Below are 19,058 nucleotides of genomic sequence, written 5' to 3'. Positions count from 1 at the left end.
AGTCTGATTTTCACCGGCTCACCTGGAAGCTCTCAGGAGCTTATTGGGTCCTTGAGGGTCGCAGGATGGGTACTGAGGATAATGATTGACAGAGATACTGATGAGGAGTTGCAGAAGGAGCTTATTCCTGCCTCTACAGCCCTACCCCCATGGTGGGCCTCTGGGACAAAGGACGACCTGTTACCAAGTGATCATCCACTCTGTTCCCCTGAAGCTTCCTTGACTCCTCCCCCTCCTCAGAAAGGTCTCAACCCACCTCAGGAGGCTGCTCCAGCCCAGCTCCAGAAAACCCCTGATTCCTGCCATCACTTCCTCTTTAAAACAGGAAATGACTGGCCTTTGCTGACTCCTCTGCACTCCTTGAAGTTGCTGGAGAAGGAGCAGGCAAGGAGCGGGAGAAGGCAAGTTATTTTCTGGAGCGTCACAACACCTGCACGGAGGGTGACTGGCATCCCCACCTGACATATGAGAAAACAGACTCAACAAAGGTTAAGGATCTAGTCCACAGCCATGCACAGTCAGAAGGGGGCTGATTCCTAACCAGATCCTACCTGTCCGAACTCAGGTCTCTGCTGGCCATGGAGTCGGTCTGTGTGGCTTTTAGTGAATGCTGCAGGGTAGGGTGGACCGTCTCCCACCAGAGGAAGGGATGTCAGCTTAGAGTCATCAAGTAATAACCTGTTCTCGGGCACACCTGGCCTGTTCGTAGCTCTAACCCAGAGTCCAAAAGGCCTCCTGGGTTCTGCTAATCTAGTTTAGGAAGGAGACACTGGGACCTAGGAACTGCTTTGGAGAGGGGAGATCATCATTAACTGTGTTGATAAAATGTTTGTAAAAATTGTTTGAAAAAATGGTTACTGTGTAAAAGCCATCAGAGTTGGCTTACAGAACTGTTGTCCCACCTGAGACCAGTGGAGGCTGTTAAAAATTGAAGGTCTATGAGAACACTACAGAAATGGTTCAGGAGACCCGGAGGGAAATCCCACCCTCTCCAGGCCTCTAGTTTGCAGCTGTTAAGACAATATCTCAGGGACTTCCAGCAGATAACTTCCCCAACTCTGCAGCTATTTCCCGGAGGGAACCACCTTTCCTGGAAGGCCTGATGACTTCATGCTCCCATTCGGAACGTGCATCTTTCTCTATTGAGGATGAAGAGTCTGGGGAGCAGCCACGGATAAGGAAATTTATCTCCCAGACACTGTGGCTAAACAGCCGTGGGTCCCATGGCGAGGAAATGTTTTTTTTTTTTATGAATCTGGATTCTCCAGGAGAAAGGGCCACAAGGACACTGTGGACTAATGTATTTTATTATCGTATTGCTTAAATATGTACAAACCCTGCCGAGAGCGGGGGAGGTGAACCGGATGCCACTGTGTTTCTCCATCTGGGGCTCCTGCCCAGCGGCAGCTCTATTTGGCCTGTGGGCCCGTCCTGACTTTCCAGCTGCTGACCTCACTGACTGACTCACAGATGCTCTGGGTCCTTAGACAGTTACGTTCCCTTTTTGGGCCTCAGTCCCACTTTTTTTTTTTAAGTGGGGGGTATGAGGAAGGGGCTAAAACATCTCTTCGGGGGTGGGGCCTCTGCTGAACTCAGTAAGGGCAGAAGTGAAACGTTTCCAGGGAGCTGGTGGTGCCTGGGTCGCTGTACCAAGTTGGGGAAGGGATGGACGGCCCGCCTCGGAGAGGCACTCCCCCAAGGCCGGGCCTGTTCCAGCCCCCTGTCCCCCATCTCCGCAGCCAGGCAGGTTTTCATGCAGTCTTTCCGTCCCCTCCAGCGCCACTCCGCTTCCAGAAGGGGCCCCGCCAGCGTCTGGGACCTCCGGGGCCCAGTGCACCGCTAGCCACGCAGCAAGGCATACTCCTTGGGCGCCCAGAGCAAGCGCGGGCGGCGGATCTCGGCCCGGCGGCCTATGTCGGGGCTCCAGCAGAACTCGGGCGACAGCAGCTTGGCGGGCTTGTGCAGCCAGAAGAACTTGTTGAGGTGGCTCTCGTCGTGCCAGAGCGCCTCCAGGCCGCGCGCGCAGTCCCGCCGAAGGGCCCGCGCGCAGTGCGCCGTCAGCCGCCGCAGGGCCGCCACGCTGCCCCCGAACACGGCCGCGTGGTAGTAGAAGTCGCCCTCCCCGGGGCCCAGGGCGGCGGCCGAGCGCACGTCGCGCTCGAAGGGCAGCAGCCGCCGGGGCCAGCGGTAGTGCCAGGAGTGCAGCTGCGCCACCGACTCGGCCAGCGCCTCAGGTCCGAAGGTGCCGCTGAAGTGCTGGTCCACGTCCATGCAGAGCACAAAACGCGCCTCGCGGCCCAGGCGGCCGCCCAGCGCCGCGTGCAGCGCGCGCATGCGCGCCATGGACACGTCCTGCCAGCGGCGCTCGCGTGCCACGCGCTCCACGCGCAGCCGGCGGCCCGGGCCCAGCGGCACGCAGAGTACCGCGGCCGGACGCTCGGTGAACACGTAGTATATCACGCGCTGGCCCACCATGAAGTGCTGCTCGGCCGTCTGCAGGAAGCGCTCCAGGTACTTCTCCAGGTACCTGCCGGGCGGGGCGGGGCCAGGCCAAATCAGCCTGGCCGCTGCGCCCTCCGGAGTCCGAGGAGTCGTCGGGCTTACAAGCCCTCCCCGTGTCCTTCCTGGGATCCTGCAACCCCAGACCCCGGAACTCCAGAACTATTCAGCCCCAGAGTCGTCCGAGGTGAATTAAAAATCATTGCCCATTGTTTGCCATCCCTGCCCACAGGGGCTCTGTGTCCCTGCCCTAGAACGCGGCACTCCCTGACCGCCTAGGTCAGTAGAGTCCCAAGAAAGGGATGCTGTGCTGGTCCTTGGGAGGACTGGCCCGTTAGCCTTTGTCTCTTTAGAGCTCTGGCCCTTTGCTTAAGCACTCTGAGGCTGCCACGAAGTGAGAGAGCCTGAGCTAGCCATGGGGAAAAGCGCCCTCTGGTTTTCTGCAGGCTACTGGCCTGGTGGGGACCCAAAAGTTTGGGAGCAGGGAGGGGCCCCAGTTGCTGAGCCCTGTCGGAATTCCTGAGCCACAAGACCGTGAGCAATGGTAATAATGAATTGTTTTCTGTCACTGAGTTTGTGGTGACAAACCACAAACCTAGGTAAGTGGGATGTTTGCGATACTAGTAACTTTCTATAAACACACTTTGGAATCCTGGGGTCCTAAAATAATAGTAATAATGCCTCATATTTTAGAACATTAATCATGTGGCAGACAGTTTTCAAAGTAATGTGCCTTATCTCATTTAATCTTCACCATTATTATCTTTATCTCAGGTGAGGAAACTGAGTCACAAAGAGCTTTATTAGCTTGTCCAAGTGCACACACAGTTGGTAAGTGTGAAACCAGGATTTGAACCCAGCCTGGCATTAGAGCCTGTATCCTTACCTGCACTTGCTGTATTCTGGGTGGAACTGGGAGAAGCTGGAATTAGAGACTTAGAAGCCTCAGCGTCTTATGTTGGGTTTATAGAACCTTGGAACTTAGGACCCTGAAATTTCTGGTCCCAGAGACTCTGGGTCCCTCAGGCTGGTGGAAAGTGAAAGCGAAAATCGCTCCAGTTGTGTCGACTGTTTGCGTCCACATGGGCTATACAGTCCATGGAATTCTCCAGGCCAGAATACTGGAGTGGATAGCCTTTCCCTTCTCCAGGGGATTTTCCCAACCCAGGGATCGAACCCAGGTCTCCTGCACTGCAGACAGATTCTTTACCACCTGAGCCACAAGGGAAACCCAAGAATACTGGAGTGAGTAGCCTGTCCCTTCTCCAGCAGATTTTCCCGACCCAGGAATTGAACCAGGGTCTCCTGCTTTGCAGGCGGATTCTTTACCAACTGAGCTCTGAAGGCTGGTGGAGAAACCCCTTACTCAGCATCCAGAACAGAAGTGGGGGCACAAAGGTCCTGGAGAGGCCATAGTTCTGCCTGCCTGGCTGCCTGGTCAGCCCTTGTCCTGTTTGCTCCCTGGCCTTCCAGGGGCCCTCCTGACTTTCTCTCCCTTCCAGAGTGTGGGGTACAAATTTGGAGGAACCTTGAGCAGTTGTCTGGGGTATCTGATGACAGAATTCCTTCCCCAGACTTTTAGATATCTTTTTCTGGATGCAAAGCTCTCACTGCCTTCCCAAAGCAGCCCGTTCCATTATTAGAAACTTTTCCTTAGATTGCCTTAAACTCTACCTCTCTGTGCCCTTAGATTGCAGGATCTGATTGCTGCTCTTAGCCAGAACTTTGCCTCACTACTGCAAGGTGAATACCAGCTTGGAGAGCCTGCTGTCCATAATGAGGAGATGAAAAAGTCAGTGCCCTGAGATTTTTTCTCCACCTACCACTCTGGGCTCCTTCTCCATACCTGGGGGCCCCTCATATCCTCGATTGGCCTCCTGTCCTGATCCTGTCCCCTCCCCACTCAGTCAGCTGCCCCCATGGCCTCTCTCTCCACTTGGTCATCATCAGTCTGGGCCCCCCGCCAAAGTTGCAGCCTTCACATGTCCCACTCTGGGAGCCCCCATCCTTCCAGCCCATGTCCTGTGATTCCACCCCCAACAGCCCTTCCTCAGAGTCCTCTGGTCTGCTGACGCTGCCATTCTCAGCATCTCCCTTTCTTCACATCCCTCTTTACCCAGCCCAGATTCGCTCCCTTGCAAAAGCCCTCAGCTCCCCAGTCCCTCTCCTGCCATCAGAATTGCTTGGCCAGCCTCCCGCTTCCCCTTGTTGGGTGCTTGTGCATGAGCCACTGGCTACGGGCCCTTCTGCCACCGGGCCAGCCCCTCTGTTTACCCAGTCGTTGTCATCTGCTCTCACAAGTCTCACCTGAAAAGACCCTTTTCTCACCGAAAACCCAAGGCCCCCGGATGGATCTGCCCCAGACCCTGGGCAGATTCCTTCTCGGTTGTGATTCTGAGCTACTGGCTACCTGTGCCGGGTGGACTCCACAGCGTTGGTGTCCAGGGAGGAGGGGTCTGCCCTCACCATGGGGGTCTGGACAAGGGGTGCTGTCTCTGCTTCTCCTTGGCATCCTATGGCCCAGGAGAATGGGGTGCCCCACTTGCTGCATCACATGCACCGCCACTCCTTCCTGCTAGGATGCCACCATTTCCCTCCCCAGGCCTTACCTGCCTACAGCAAAGACAGTCAGACCCACGGTGAGGTTCCGCTGTACAGCCTCTTGCTGGGCCACATCTGGGTCAAAGGTGCCATCCCAAATAATGGGAGCCCCCCAGGAAGTACAGGTTAGGACCTCAGGCCGGGCCCTGGCCGGGGCAGGGAGGGAGAGACAGGTTCATCCATTCACCTGCTGGGTGAATGTTCACTGCCACCCCCCCTAGTCCTGGACCCTCGGGACCACCCAGGCCTGCCCCAGGTCAGCAGAGTAGTGGGAGATGTGCTACCTGAGGGGGGCCCTGGGTGGAGTGCCTAGCCCTGCCAGGGTCGGGGATGCGAGGAGGACAGGGACACTGGGGCAGAGCTCAGTAGGGTGTGGGGGTGTTCTCAGAGTGGGAGAGGTGGTGGCTTCTCACCCAGGATGCAGGGGACCCGTGAAGTTGTCTCTCAGCAGGGGCGTTCTGGCCAGAGGGCAGACACCCATAGGGATGAGGACTTCCAGATGCCTGTGGGGTGGGAGCAGTAGTGAGGGGGGTGCCAGCCTGCTCAGGAGCCCTCTCTCTTTGCTACTTACAAGGGGGGAGAGCCCCCGAGGATGCTTGTGCAGCCGTGACAGCTGCCACTCCCCATCCCTCAAGGGGGCACTTGGAAAGGGCCACTTGGACCCTGCGCCTGCTGGTCCCATTGTGAGGGCTGGGGAAGGGGTTATACCTGAGTACAGGAAGCCCGAACAGGAGCAGCCCTAAGATGCCAAGTGCAAGTAGGATCAGCTGCCAGAAGATTTTCTTCCAGGCCCTGGGAGGTGGGGAGTGAAAGTGAATGAAAGTGAAAGTCACTCTGTCGTGTCCAGCTCTTTGCAACCTCGTGGACTATACAGTCCATGGAATTCTCCAGTCCAGAATACTGGAGTATTTTCCCTTTCCTTTCTCCAGGGAATCTTTCCAACCCAGGGATCAAACCCAGGTCTCCCGCATTGTGGGTGGATTCTTTACCAGCTGAGCCACAAGGGAAGCCCAAGAATACTGGAGTGGGTAGCCTCTCCCTTCTCCAGTGGATCTTCCTGACCGAGGAGTTGAACAGAGGTCTCCTACATTGCAGGCAGATTCTTTATCGACTGAGCTGGAAGGAGCATCAGCAACTCATCACGCATATACATTTATATATGAAAAATGATGTGATTTAATGTTGATATGAATATATTATTCTGTCATTTGGCACAGACATTGAAAGGTACAGAAGAGGGTAGATAGTGCAGTTTCTCCTGTTTTTAGCCACCCAGTCCCCTCTGCAGGGGGCTAGTCTATGCATAGACAGGCAAATATAAATACGGTAGCAAGTTCTTTCTCCTTCCCTCCATCCCTTCCTTGGCTTTCCCCCCACAAGTGGTCGCTCCACCTTGCATTTTCCATGGACCATTATGTCCATCTGCATTCTTGAAGCGCTTCCTCACCCTCTTTTCTGGCTGCCTAATATGCCTTTGATTGGGATGGCATCATTTGCCTAACCAGGTCATTTCTGATGAGCATGTAGATGTGTAATTTTTTTTGCTTTTTCCCAGAAGCAGATATGGGGGATAGTAACAGGGTGCTTCGCCTGGGTCGGATTGAACTTGGACAGGGAAGAGTCTGGAAGGGGATGCAGGGAAGTTTGTGGCTGGGAGTTGAGAGCATCTGGGGCTTAGGGATGAGTTGCTGGGCTTCCTGGAGGGCAGGCTGCAGTCAGGGGACTGTGTGTCTGTGGTGGCTCCAGTCATGGAGTGGGGTCCCTCCAGCAGAGTTCAGCAACCCCATTGCTGGCTCCAAGGAGGTGGACTTTGCGATTTGTCCGTAGTTGCTTGTTTTCCAGAAGGGCTCTGAAAGTTGAGAATTTTAATGAGCTCCTCAGCAGGGGGTGAGGGGGTCTCCTCCAGCTCTCCTTACCCCTGCTGGGGTCCAGTGTCTCTAGATGGACAGAACCCCTGTGGTGAGGAGCCTGGCCACTGGAGCTAGCCCCCCAGGTTTGAATCCCAGGCCACCACTTCTTAGCTCTCTGACCTCGGGCAAGATTCCGGGCCTCTACACTTGAGTCTCCTCATCTAGACATGTACTTCATAAGATTACCTACCTTAGAGGGCTGCGGTGGCTACTGAGTTCATACCTGCTAAGTGATTAGAACAAGGCCTTGCACACAGTAACAGCTCAATAAGCTTTAGCTATCGTTGATTATCATCCATATTATTGTTGCTGAACAAGCCCTCAGGATTCTCAGCACAAACTCCCAGATCCCCTCCCTGCCCTATAAAGTCCTTCCAAAATCTGCCTCCTCCGGTCTCTTCCAAGAAGGCAGCCCAGTCAGACCCTCATGCCCCTGCCTTTCCTGCTGCCCCATGTCACTGTTCCTCAGTAGGTGTATCCAGTAAATAGGTCAGAGAGGCCCCTTGCAGTTGTGTATGTACATACTCATCCGTGCATCTCTGTTGGACGCGTGGTTCTGTTCAGTTGGCCAAACCTGGGTGCACTGACCCCTCCCTCTGCCTCGCCCACTGTCTGTTGCAAGTCCTCAGGGTGTGTTGGCTTTGCCTCCTTGATCTCCCCCTTCTTTGCCGCACCTATCCCCCCAACCCCCACAGTGACCTTGCCTGCTCATCCCCACCAGGACCTGCCTGCTCCCAGTTCCCCCTCCCCCGAACAGCCCCCAGAGTCAGCTCATAAAATGCCAGCTGCCTTAACTGTGTCACATCGCATGAGGGAAATCCTCAAAGGGGAAATGCATTTAGTAGGCAAACATATGGAAAGATGTTCACCCTTACAGTAATCAAAGACTTATGGATTAGAACCAGGCGAGATGTTTTGCCTATAAAATGAGCACTTTTTAAAAAGAAATGAAAATAGCCACGCTGTGAGAATACAGCGAGACAAGCACTCTTACACCTGCTGGTGGGATGTAAATCACTACAGCTTTCATGGAAAGCTCCTTAGCTGTGGGAATTGAAACTTTCAGCAGTCATCCCTTTTAATCCAATCGCTGCAGCTTCTGGGAACCCGTTCAAAGGAGACCATCTTCAGCATGGGAAAACTTTATGCATCAAGATGTTCGCTAGTTTCTGCTCATTCATGCATTCAGCCTACGCTTAGTGGTCACAAGCTCAGAACTGAGCACTGCGCTAGGTCAAGGATTCAGAGGTGAGCGAAACACAGACCTTGTCTTCCAGGAGCAGGGTCAGGAAGATGTGATGGCCAGAAAGAGGGGAATGGGGTCAGAGGACAGATGGCAAAGAGAGGAGTGGAACAGCATAGCAAAGGCTGTGATTAGTGTAAATACAAGATAGCATTAAGGGCAAACTAGTGGATGGCACCTGAGCCTGGACAGATGGGGAGGAAGTCAGGGAAGCTTCCTGGAGGAGATGCCCTTAAATCTAGGACCTGAAGGATTAGAAGTTATCCAGGCAGAGAAGGCAGTGGAGGGGAAAGGGAGGTCTGTGAAAAAGGAACAGCAATGTGTAGAAGTGAGGAAGTGAGAGAGCTTAGAAAGCATGTGGGACTGTAGGTCCTCCACAGGGGTGGGTGGAGTGTGGATGGGGAGTGATGAGAGGTGAGGCTGGGGATAAGCCAGAACCAGATCACCCAGGACCCACATTCTAGGCTAAGGGGTTTGGACTTCATCTTGAAGCCCTGGGGAACCCTTTTCAGGGCCTTCCCTTAAAAAAGTGGTGCAGCCAGATTTTTATTTGAGAAATACTCCAGCCTGGACATGGAGTGCGAGGCAGGGGGCATGGAGGCAGGAAGACAGGTCCGTGTTGGCAGAGGGTTGGGAGGAGTAGGTGATGAATGGCTGTCGAGGTAGGGTGGGCAGGACTGGGGGACTAGCAAAGGAGATGAAGGCTACTAGTCTGATTGGGGTTAAGGAGCCCAGAAGGCAGGCAGGCAGCCTCAGGAGAGAGTTCTGGGATTCCCACGGAGGGCAAGGATGCTGTGGAGGAGGGAGAGAGCCGGGGCGGAGAGCCAGGACCCAGCACCGAGGACATGGCTGGGGGCGGGCAGGGGGCTGAGTGAGCAGAGGAGGAAATGGAGGGAGGGGCAGGGGGCTCTTCCCAGAAGTCTGTGTAAAAGGAAAGAGAAAGGATGGGAACTGAACAGGTTGTGGGATTGGGACTGATGGAGGCGTGTGTGTTTCTTTTACATAGGGAGACTTGAGCTTGGTTGAACAAGGGCTGGAGAGCACCCGTGGAGAAGGCATTGCACGGGCTGCTCAGATAAACTGGAAAAGGCCCCAGTGTCCAGCGAAGTAAACTTTTTATGAAAATTCTGTAGTCACATGGAAAGATCTTACACAAAAACCTTCAATGGAAAAAGCAAGATCTAAAATTTATGGGCACTGTGATTACAGGTCTACTAATGAAAACATGCACCAGAAGACTGAAAGTAAGAAGAATCTGTGTAATAGGTTACGGGAGGGTTTTTTTCCTTTATTTTTCCTCCCACCTGTCTCTAATGTGCTTTTATTGCTTCTTTTAATGAAGGAAAAATACAGAGCCATTTAGAAAGAGCAAGTGGTTTTAAGCCTTTCTAGTGACTGCAAGGTGAAGTCCACCTCTCTCAGTCCTGCCTACAGGGCCTACAAAATCATTTCACACACTCACACCAGACCCAACTTTACCCTTCTGGAAACGAGACTGCACAGCCGGCAGGCTAAGGTGGTTCTCCGAGTGTTGCTGGAAAAAGCAGATGGAGATAAACCACCCCAGTGTTGGTCCGTGGAGAGGAGGGTGAATTGAGTAATGCATCCCTGTGCAACGGAGAGCAGCCTGGCCATTGAAAAGGATGAGGTCGGTGGATACGTGCTCTCTGGAAAAGAGGGCCTAAGGGACTCAGTGGAAGAGTAAGTAACAGAACTGTGCATAGAGGCCGACTTCACTTCTGTGAGGGGAAGGCTCCCGTACCGTGCACCTGTGCATCTGTGTTCTTTTATAAAATGTACACAGATGTGTACATCTCTGTTCTTTTATAAAAACATAAGAGAAAATAGAAATATAGTGTGAGCCAGGAATATAAATTTTTCTAATAATAGTAGCCATGTTAAGAGTGGAAAAAACTGAAGTTTTAATAATTTAATCCAATATATCCTTTCAATATGTAATCAATATAAACATTACGGAGCTATTTTACAGTTGCTCTTGGAAACGAGACTGCCCCCTACAGGGACACCATGGGGTGGGTGGGTTGGCAAGGGCAGGAAATGCTGGAGCAGAGCCTTCTCTGCCGTCCCATGCTGTTAGCCAGTCCCTCCATCCAGGGCAGCCAGGCAGAGCCATCCCAGTTCCTTGCTCAGATAATTTTAAAAGGACCCCCACCCCCCCACCCAGCTCCCACCTGCAGGAGGCCATCTCTCAAGGCCGCCTCACACTGGCTCCTGGACCCTCCTCACTTTCAGGAGGTGGTTAAAGATCAATTGTTAGTTCCTAAGCGGGAATAAATTTGCAGACCAGGATGGTCACTCCCAGTGGGAATAGAGAGCTGTGTTTCAGTGGGAAGTGCACCCCCAAGTCTGTTCTCTGTTCACCATGGGGTCAGAGTTAAGGGCAGCAGGAGAGTCACCATACCCTTTACAAGCTACGAGATCTCCCAGGATGCTGTCTTCCCCCACCGCCCCATTCGTGCCCTGGACCGTCTGTACCCCATGGCGATGCCCGTCCAGCCACTTTCCCCCAAGGACCTCTATGGCTCAGCTCGTTCTCAGCGGGCCAGCCTTGGTGCCTCCTCGACTGTTCTGGCCACCAGACTGCACTCCTCTCAGGACAGTTGTCATGCCCCATCTTCCCCCAGACACTGGCAGCATCCCTGCTCACCTGGGTCCTTCCCTGAAAGCCATGTCAAGGAGCAGGTGGGACAGCATTCCGAGAACCACCTCAGCCGAGAGCCAGGGAAGAAATGACCTGGTGACTGAACAAAGCCGTTCCAGGCCATGTGTCAGAAACCACGCCCCCAGGACCAAGTGGGATGAACTGGCCAGAGGCACTGAGCCATGTTTGTCCCAAGGCTTTTTCCTCCCCTGGGAGGGGGTGGTGGTGGTGGTGCGGGTCCTTGTGCCCCTCTTCAGGTCCTCTGTGGTGTTTGCCACTCAGCGAGAACCCTGTTCTGCAGAGTTCCAGCCACAACTCAAGGGTACCTGATTGAGACTTTGCACAGTTCACCTCCAGGAACCCTTGACCTCTTCAGTAAAACAGGGTGTGCATACCAGTCAGCCAGGATAGGGTAAGGGCAACATAAGACTGTGAGATGGAAAGGTTCTGGAAAGGTTTACACCAGGCGGTTTTTTTTTTTTTTTTCAAGTGCAGAATATGATTCATCAGAAATCAATCTCATAGATCATGACCAAGATTTTAAAATTATGAACATGAACTGAAAATTATCAGAATGTATTATACATCAGGGTAGGTATTATTGTTTTGCTTCAGTTACATACATCTTAGTACATATATGAGGGTGGGGAACAAACTGTCAGTCATAATCAAAAGTTTTGCAAAATTCTGTGTAAAGCATGAACATCAGGAGCGAATATGTTGAAGGAAGCACCCTTCAGACTGAGGCCTTCCAGCCAGAGTGGAGACAGCAGGGGTGTGTTTACCTCTGTCAGTCAGCCCTACAGATCCACCCGATCCTCTTTCAGGAGTTCCAGCTCCCTCTCCCACCTCACATACAAGGACAGACTCTGGCTGGGCCTGGCTTTGTCCTCCAGAAAGCGAAAGTCGAGGTCCAGCATGGACTCGCCAAGCTGCATGGGCCACAGTGGCCCACTCCCCTGTCTTGGAGCGGGATGGGCAACACGGGGGTCTTCATGGGGGACCCTCCCCACTCCCCCTCAGCCCAGGGTCCCATGCTGGCCCCTGTCCGGCTAGCCATTCCCGACCTTCTGTAGACCAGACTTCCCAAGTCCTAGCTCCATCCTGTGGGTGGTCAACTAGTCAGCTGTTTGTTTCTCCTCTTCCTCCAGGAAGTAGTTACATCTTAAAGGTTTTCTGCAGAGTTGTCATCAAGATGTGGGTATTAGTTCTCAGAAGGGCCCTGCTAATCAATCTCCCTGGACCCCCTCTGTTACAGACTAATTGAGTGCACAAGCGGCCTGTGCTTGGAAGGCCCCTTCTTTGAGGCTTAGGCAATCGCCTCCTGTGGCAGAGACTCTCCTAATAGTTTGCTATTCCAGCATCCAAAGAATGCTCAGCTGTCGAGTGAGGCAGTCACCCCAAGGGCGGTGCTGAACACGGAGCCGCACCCACCACAGGTGCGCGTGAGGGTGGGGAGCTCTGGGCTCCGCCTCCGGTGTGCCAGGTATTCCTGACGAACAGCGTCCTGTCTCCCCAGCGGCAGTGGAGGGTCGGGAGGCTCAGAGTTGAAGGGGCCCTGGACCCTTGCACTCCCAAGGAATACCCGTGAAGAACAGGTGGGATCTGAACCGGGGCTGAGTATGCCCTCAGATGACGTGGCAAAGCGTGGAGGATACGCTGTCCAGTCAAGGTGGTCATCCCCCTACCAGCCCAGGGACCCACCCTCTCCTTGCAGGTGAAAAGTAGCTCTTCAGGATCACAGAAAGGCATCCCCGGGGAGAAAGGCACAGAAGGAATGGATTTTACAGATTTATTTTTAAAAAACAAAAAAGGTTAAAAAAGTCCTTCATTTCCAACCCTGCCTGGGGGTGTGAGTGGGGAACAGCACGAACTGAGAAGGGCACCCACCCTCCCCTGGGGAGAGTCCAACTCTTCCCCGGGAGCCTGCAGTGTGCGGGGCAGGTCAGAGGCCGGCCCTCGCCCTTCCTGCCCCGCCTCCTCCATGGGCAGCTCACACTGCTGCCAGCAAGTTCCAGAGGCAAAGAAGTGTGGGAGCCGAGGCCGAAGGCTGCCTTCTTCACCTCGGCAGTCACTCCAGCTCTTCCGCCCTTGGATGTTCTCTGGGCCCCACCACTGGGCTCTCAGGGTGGGTGGACAGGCAAGACCAGGAGGCGCAGCTTGGCCCAGCCCACTGGCAGCTTCCTTAATGCCGTCTGTGACACAGCAGGGCAGTCGGGGCGGGGGGCGTCACAGTGCAGGAAAGGGCTGCAGAGACACCACGACAATCTGGAAAGGAAAATCTCCTGCTAACCTGCATCGCTTTCTGATCCTGCCTCTGCACCGAGGCAGCCCTTTTTCCTATTCCCCATCCCGAGGCTGAGTGGAGTCCAGGACAAAGCACTAAGTGGCTGTTTGCTACAAAACACCCGGAGATGCCGGGGGGGCTCTCGGCCCGTCAGTCAGTCCAGGCTCCCACACAGTCACACAGTCACACACACAGCGTTAAGGCGTCTGTACTAGCAGGTGTGGCCAAACCGGGCCCAGCTTCTCTCCCTCCACCTGCAGGGGTGAGAGGGGAGAACCCTTCTGGCGGCTTCAGTAACAGGCTGAAGTGGGAGAAGCTGGCAACGGAAGAGCGAGCTGGGCCCCAAGAAAGAAGAGGAGGAAGGCAGGCGAGGGCTTCCGAGGCCTCTCTCCAGGCCCGACGGCTGCCCTGGGAAGTGACCCAACTCAGGTTGGGAGCCCTGACCACATACCCCCTGGAAAATGGGGGACAGAAAGAGGGGAAGAGAAGCGGGGCTCGAGGCGTGGGACTTTGGAGGAAGCCAGTGCTCTCAATATTTACAAGCATAAAGCCCCAGCTTCTGTGCCACCTACCTCTCTGCCCCTCCCACAGAAAGAAAGGCCCCTGAGAGCCACCAAGGAGGTCCCGAGACCTCCTCCCCAGCTACGCCCCGCAGCGGGGGCCCTTCCCTCGACTGGCCCTGCTCTGGGCCCCCAGGAGTGTCCGCCGGCTCTGCTCAGTCGGGAGGAGGAGCCCCGGCGCCCGGCCAGCCCTAGGAGTCCTTGAGCATGCTGATGCGTGCGTAGATCTTAAGGGCTGGCCCCAGCTTGATGTTCATGGCACTCATCAGGTGGTCCTCCTTGAGCAGCAGCAGAGCTTGCCCGTCGATCTCCTGGGCACGGAACTCCTCTGCGATTTCCTGGCAGCCTGAGGGGATGTGACCAAAGACAGTGTCAACCAGGGCTACAAGTGGTCACTGCCCTTCAGAAGCCCCATTTCACTTGACCCTCACGACCAGCCCTTGAGGAAGCCGATGCTGTTCTCACTTTACAGCTTGGGAGGCTGAGTGACTTACTCAGGGTGGCCAGACTCCACCATGGCCTCCTTGTTTACATGTGTCCTTGTTCACCCACCACCCCCTCCGTGGACCAGGGCTACCCCGGGGAAGCGACAGCATGGGATTTCCAAGGCTGGATCATAAAGGGCACAGCACTTCACCTTAGTCTTTTGGATAATCTCTTTTGGAGTGAGTCAGCCAGTATGTCACGAGGGCACTCAAGCAGCACTCTGGAGAGGCCCACTTGGAGAGGGACTGAGGCCTTCTGCCCAGAGTCAGCCCCCCACTGCCCTGGGATTGCGGCTGGAAGGGGGTTCCTCCAGCTCCAGGCCTGTAGGTACCTGCACTCCTGCTGCCATCATGATGGGGCCCTTGAAAGATGCCCCAAGCCAGAAGTGCCCACTAAGCCACTCCCCAGGACTCTTGAGATGTTGACTATTATAGGCCACTAGGCTTGGGATAACGTTTCCCAGCAGTGAATAACTAAGGCAGATTTTGGTACCTGGAAGAGGGGGTGCTGCCATCACCACCCCTTAACAGTGTGGGTGTGGCCTGGGATGCAGTAGTGGGTGGGGGCGGGAGTGACTTCGAGAAGAATATCTAAGGTTTCCTGAGAGACTTCACAGAAGCCTGATGGCCTTTGAGGAGACTGCTGGGGAGGCTTAAAGCAAAGTGAGGAAATGCTTACTGGAAACTGGAAGAAGAGGGATCCTTGGTATGAAATGGAAAATTCAGCCACACTGTTCCTGGTGGTGACCTGGTGAGCGTGAGACTCCCACTGAACCAGCACTCCGGCTCAGGGGACCCCAGGCAGAGCCTGCAGGTACCGCCTGGCTTCCCAGCGCGGCCGTGGGAAATGCGAGGGGGAAAACTGGGAAACAGGAAAGAGCCTGGATTTGCTGCTTCTGAAAATCCTCAGCCTCTCCAGATGGCAAATGACACTAAAATTAAGAAATGGTTTCTAGTGCTTGTTTCAGCAGCACATAATCTTAAAAAAAAAAAAAAGATGGTTTCCAGGCAAAGACCAAATCCAGGACGCAGTAAAAAAAACAGTCTAAAGATGAGACAGCGGGGGTGTCTTAAATCATCTGTTAAGACTGCAGAAATCTCTAAGGTGTGGCCTCAGAGAACTGCTGGATCAAATGCTCTCTCAGGATTTCATGGGTGTGACTCACAGAGCCTCTCCATTCAACAGACCGGCTCCTCACACTGTTAAGGCCTCAGTCCCTCAGCTTCAGATGAAGCCTAATATGGAGTAGGGCTTGTCTTGAAGACACCTTTGGATAAGATTTATTTAAAAAGCCCACAAACAGTGAGAGACTCATCTGGCAGAAACACTGCTCACTTGGACTGCAAGGGCCAGAGGTGACAGGAAATAAAGGCAGCAGGAAGCAGGCTGAGCAAACAACTCCACCAGCCACCTCCTTCCAAGGAGAGGAAGGATGGGTCAGGTAGGACCCAGAGAGGAGGAGGACCACTCCAGGCTTGGCGTCCTCATCATCAAGGAAACGCCGACACACGCCTGGTGTGGGCTGGTGACTCCTGCGGCCTCCTGTGTGCTCCCTTCTTCAACAGGCACACCTACCGTGATGGCCCTGTGCCCGTCCCAACATCTCCTAGGTTAGTAGAGGGAAAACGAAGACCCTCCTCGTTCTCAGATGTGAAGACTGGGGGAACTCCCCTGGAGGAGCTGGACCCAGCGAATTTCATCTGGGCCTGGACCTGAGTCAGATGCTGAGATCTTAAGACCCTGAACCACTGCTGTGACGGGATGAGACCTGTGGGGCCTCGGGTGGGGGTGGGGGTGCTGCATGAGGGGGGAACCTGAATCACTGGGGTGAACTACGCTAACTGGCCTCCAAGTAGCTCCCTCCAATAACCCCTGCTTTCATGCCTTCATGAGGCCTTCACAATGAATGGGGTTGACCTGTGTGGTCAATAAGATACTGCTGAAGTGACAATATGTGATTTCTGAGGCTAGATCATAAAGGGCACAGCAGGTGGCTTCCACCTTGAGCTCTTAGATCTCCTCCTGGGGGGTCAACTGGCTGCCACATCACGAGAATACCAGAGCATGAGTGTTCTGAAGAGACCCGTGTGGACGGTGACCGAGGCCTCTTGCCAACGGCCATCCCCTCCCTGAGAATCACGAGTGAGGCACCTGAGGATGGAGCCAACAGCCCCAGTTGAGCCTTCAGATGGCCTCAGCCTTGGCTGACACCACAGCCGCCTAAGAATGCCCACCCCAACCACCTGTGTGCTGACAAATGGTGGGGCTGCAGCGATAGATAACCAACACACTGGGTTAAGTGGCAGAGCCAAGATTTGAGCCCAGTTCTGTTTAAGTCCGAAGCTCACTCTCAACCACCATAGCCCACTTTAGTCTCCGAATGAACTGGCTTATGGCTGCCATCACTACCTGACCCGGCTAGTGGCTGGGTAGGACTGGCAGGAGAAACCGTGAAAAAGCTTTGGGGCCTCAACAAGCACAGCCGTGGAGATGCGAGCTCTGTCTTTCAAGCTTCATTTCTAGATTCTCGCCCTGAGATCCTGCATGCCCAGGGTCACGGGCAGCCTGTGGCTCCCTCACATGCTTCTGCGTCTCTGTCCAGGCTGCTCCCTGGTGCAACCTCTCCATCAGGCATGGGCCTGCGTGTCCATTGCCACTTGGTGTCCGTGTCCTGAGCTCTGACGTTCTCCTTGACAGTTTTCCTTCATTCCCACCTGACACGCCCCCCAACGTGCCCTGGAGACACAGAGGGTAGGTTACGTCATCATCTGCCACACGGGCCCCTCGCAGAGCCCACAGATATGCTGGCATCCGGCCACAGGACACCAGTCAGGGCTCTGTGCTAGAAGGTAAGCTCTCATGGGCAGTAATCTCCTCACGCTTATCCCTGCCCCCTGTTCCTGAACCTGCATCTCTCACTGAACCTGTGGTCTCTCCTGGGGGTAGGAGGTGAGGTCTCTCACGCCCTCTCATTCTTTGCTACTCCAGGCAGGCATGGAACTCCCAGGGCCTTACCTGGCAGAGAGCGGATGAATTCGTAGACATCGTCCACGTTCCACTTGGTGGGCTCACTTGGCAGGAAGTGGTGTCCCATGCCCACCAGGTCCCGCATGTGCACGTCAGGGAGCTCCAGGTCCCGCGGGCCTTGTCGCCGGCGGGAGGTGGACGAGCTGGCTGAGATGGGGGACAAGGGTTCCTCGTAGCTTGAGTTATCTGAGCAACGGCTGGAGTCCTCCTGGCTGTGTGTTAGCTGCAGGGCAGCGGTAACTGAAAGGGGTACGGTGCCTGTTGGCTGGGAGCAGAAACAGTTTTCCTCAGGATGGGGGAGTGAACCGCCTCTACAAGAGAGCTGGGCAAAAGCAGGTATAGTCTCCCCATTCTGTCTGGCTGGCTGCTATGCACCTTTGAATTCTAGATCAAAAAGTATCTTCTGCAACGTCCTCTCTCTGATCCTAAGCAGAGTCCTAGTGCTGGTGCACATAGCACCCTGCACTGCAATAAGCTCATTATAGGCCCATTCTTTCTCGTGGGCGTGGGTTTAACCAGGGCTCTGTGGGTTTTGGGGACTGGTCTGTGCACCACCTGAAAGAGCATGTGGATTTTCTTACGTGTATCCATTTTTTACTATAGCTTTCATCAGATTCTTAAAGAGGTTTAAGGCCAAAACAATAACAATAACCAGCAAAACACATGGTCTAAAGCATCACACTAGGCTGTGAGTTCTTACAGCACAATTCAGAGCTTTAGTGCCCAACAGTTGCTGGCACATAGCTGGTGCTGAAACATACTTAATGAACAGAACACCCCGTTTTTGATAAAGACCTTTAAGGATTCAGTGCTCTGATGCACAGAGAAGCAAAAAGGTGGGGAGATGAAGGGTGTTAGCTTCTTCTCCCCTAGCCCTTCAGGTAAGGCAGGCGTAGCTACCTGGGACAGCCTATGTCTTCACGTGCAGCCCCAGAAGTCAAAGATGGAGGCAGACTGGGAGAACCGGGTGAGCAGAGGCAAGGTCGCAGAAGAGGGACCCTGGGTCCCTCTTGAGCATCCATGGGTCTAAATGAGAGCTCTCTGAAGGGACACGGGGAAGGCTTGACTTGACACATCAGGAGAAATGAGAATATGATGGAGCACTGACAGCCGCAGCAGAAAGGACGGTGGGCGCCCAGGGCTGTGCTAGGAAGGGGAGTCAGTGGAGACTTGAGAGAATGAGCTCCAGGCTCCTCTGGCCTCTCACCTGCTTCTTGGTATCCTTGCTAAGTGTCGGCAGACTGGCTTTGCTGGCCCGACGGCGGTTGTGGGTCGTGGCTCCCGCCTTCTGCAGCTTGCTCCGGTCTGAGTGGAAAAGCCCCACTCGTTTGGTGCACCCCACGTTGTACCTGCCAGAGTCAGAGGAACAAGGGAGGTCAGGGCAGTCGCAGGGTGCCCACAGGCCCCAGGAGGAGTAAGAGCAGCCAAGGGGCAAAATCTGAGTCTGTCTGCTCATTCCAATCCTAAGTCCATCACTCAGGACTGGCTGTGTGAATCTGGGCAAGTCACTCAGCCCCTGAGCCTCTGTCTTCCCATCTGGAGTTGGGGATGACACCGCTCACTTTCTGTAACTGGTCTGGCAGTTACACAAGCTTGTGCTTGACACAACTGCCTGGCTCACGGGAGAACCTAGGGCTGCCCTATTCTACTCCACACGTTACCTGTGCCAAGAAGCTAGTGTCCCCTGTTCTGATGGGGGACAGCTTGGCAAAGCATCACAAAGGTGCCAGGAGGACCTCCAGCATAGCCCGAAGGGAAGGAGGGCTGGGGGCAACCCTACTCT

General features: G+C 54.4%; 2 protein-coding genes across 4 annotated transcripts in view; both read right to left on the bottom strand.

Moving 5' to 3' along the window:
* Nucleotides 1-1,839: 1,839 nt before the first annotated feature.
* On the bottom strand, nucleotides 1,840-11,121 carry A3GALT2 (alpha 1,3-galactosyltransferase 2). The gene is made up of 5 exons (XM_055574482.1): nucleotides 10,922-11,121; nucleotides 5,809-5,892; nucleotides 5,514-5,603; nucleotides 5,109-5,246; nucleotides 1,840-2,527 (listed from the first exon to the last, which is right to left on the bottom strand). The coding sequence occupies exons 1-5, from the start codon at nucleotides 10,966-10,968 to the stop codon at nucleotides 1,840-1,842; spliced, it is 1,047 nt and encodes a 348-aa protein (XP_055430457.1). The 5' UTR covers nucleotides 10,969-11,121.
* A 1,572-nt stretch (nucleotides 11,122-12,693) lies between these two features.
* Nucleotides 12,694-19,058, bottom strand: part of PHC2 (polyhomeotic homolog 2) — a 120,039-nt gene continuing 113,674 nt past the window's right edge. For all 3 annotated transcript variants that reach the window (XM_055573757.1, XM_055573758.1, XM_055573759.1), the window contains 3 exons: nucleotides 18,483-18,624; nucleotides 17,264-17,540; nucleotides 12,694-14,108 (listed from right to left, as the gene is read on the bottom strand). In XM_055573757.1, the coding sequence (XP_055429732.1) occupies nucleotides 13,954-14,108; nucleotides 17,264-17,540; nucleotides 18,483-18,624 (574 nt within the window). In that variant the 3' untranslated portion in view covers nucleotides 12,694-13,953. The remainder of the gene's footprint in view (nucleotides 14,109-17,263; nucleotides 17,541-18,482; nucleotides 18,625-19,058) is intronic.

This window comes from Bubalus kerabau, chromosome 3, assembly GCF_029407905.1.
Source record: "Bubalus kerabau isolate K-KA32 ecotype Philippines breed swamp buffalo chromosome 3, PCC_UOA_SB_1v2, whole genome shotgun sequence".
NCBI lineage: Eukaryota > Metazoa > Chordata > Mammalia > Artiodactyla > Bovidae > Bubalus > Bubalus kerabau.
This window is presented reverse-complemented; position numbering and strand designations above follow the sequence as displayed.

Coding starts and splice junctions, on each gene's coding strand:
- A3GALT2 (XM_055574482.1), bottom strand. CDS start 10,968: ATGCTGTCCCACCTGCTCCTTGACATGGCTTTCAGGGAAGGACCCAG. Junction 5,604..5,808: donor TTCGGGCTTCCTGTACTCAG/GTATAACCCCTT, acceptor CCCACCCCACAG/GCATCTGGAAGTCCTCATCC. Junction 5,247..5,513: donor ACGGGTCCCCTGCATCCTGG/GTGAGAAGCCAC, acceptor TGCCCCGGCCAG/GGCCCGGCCTGAGGTCCTAA.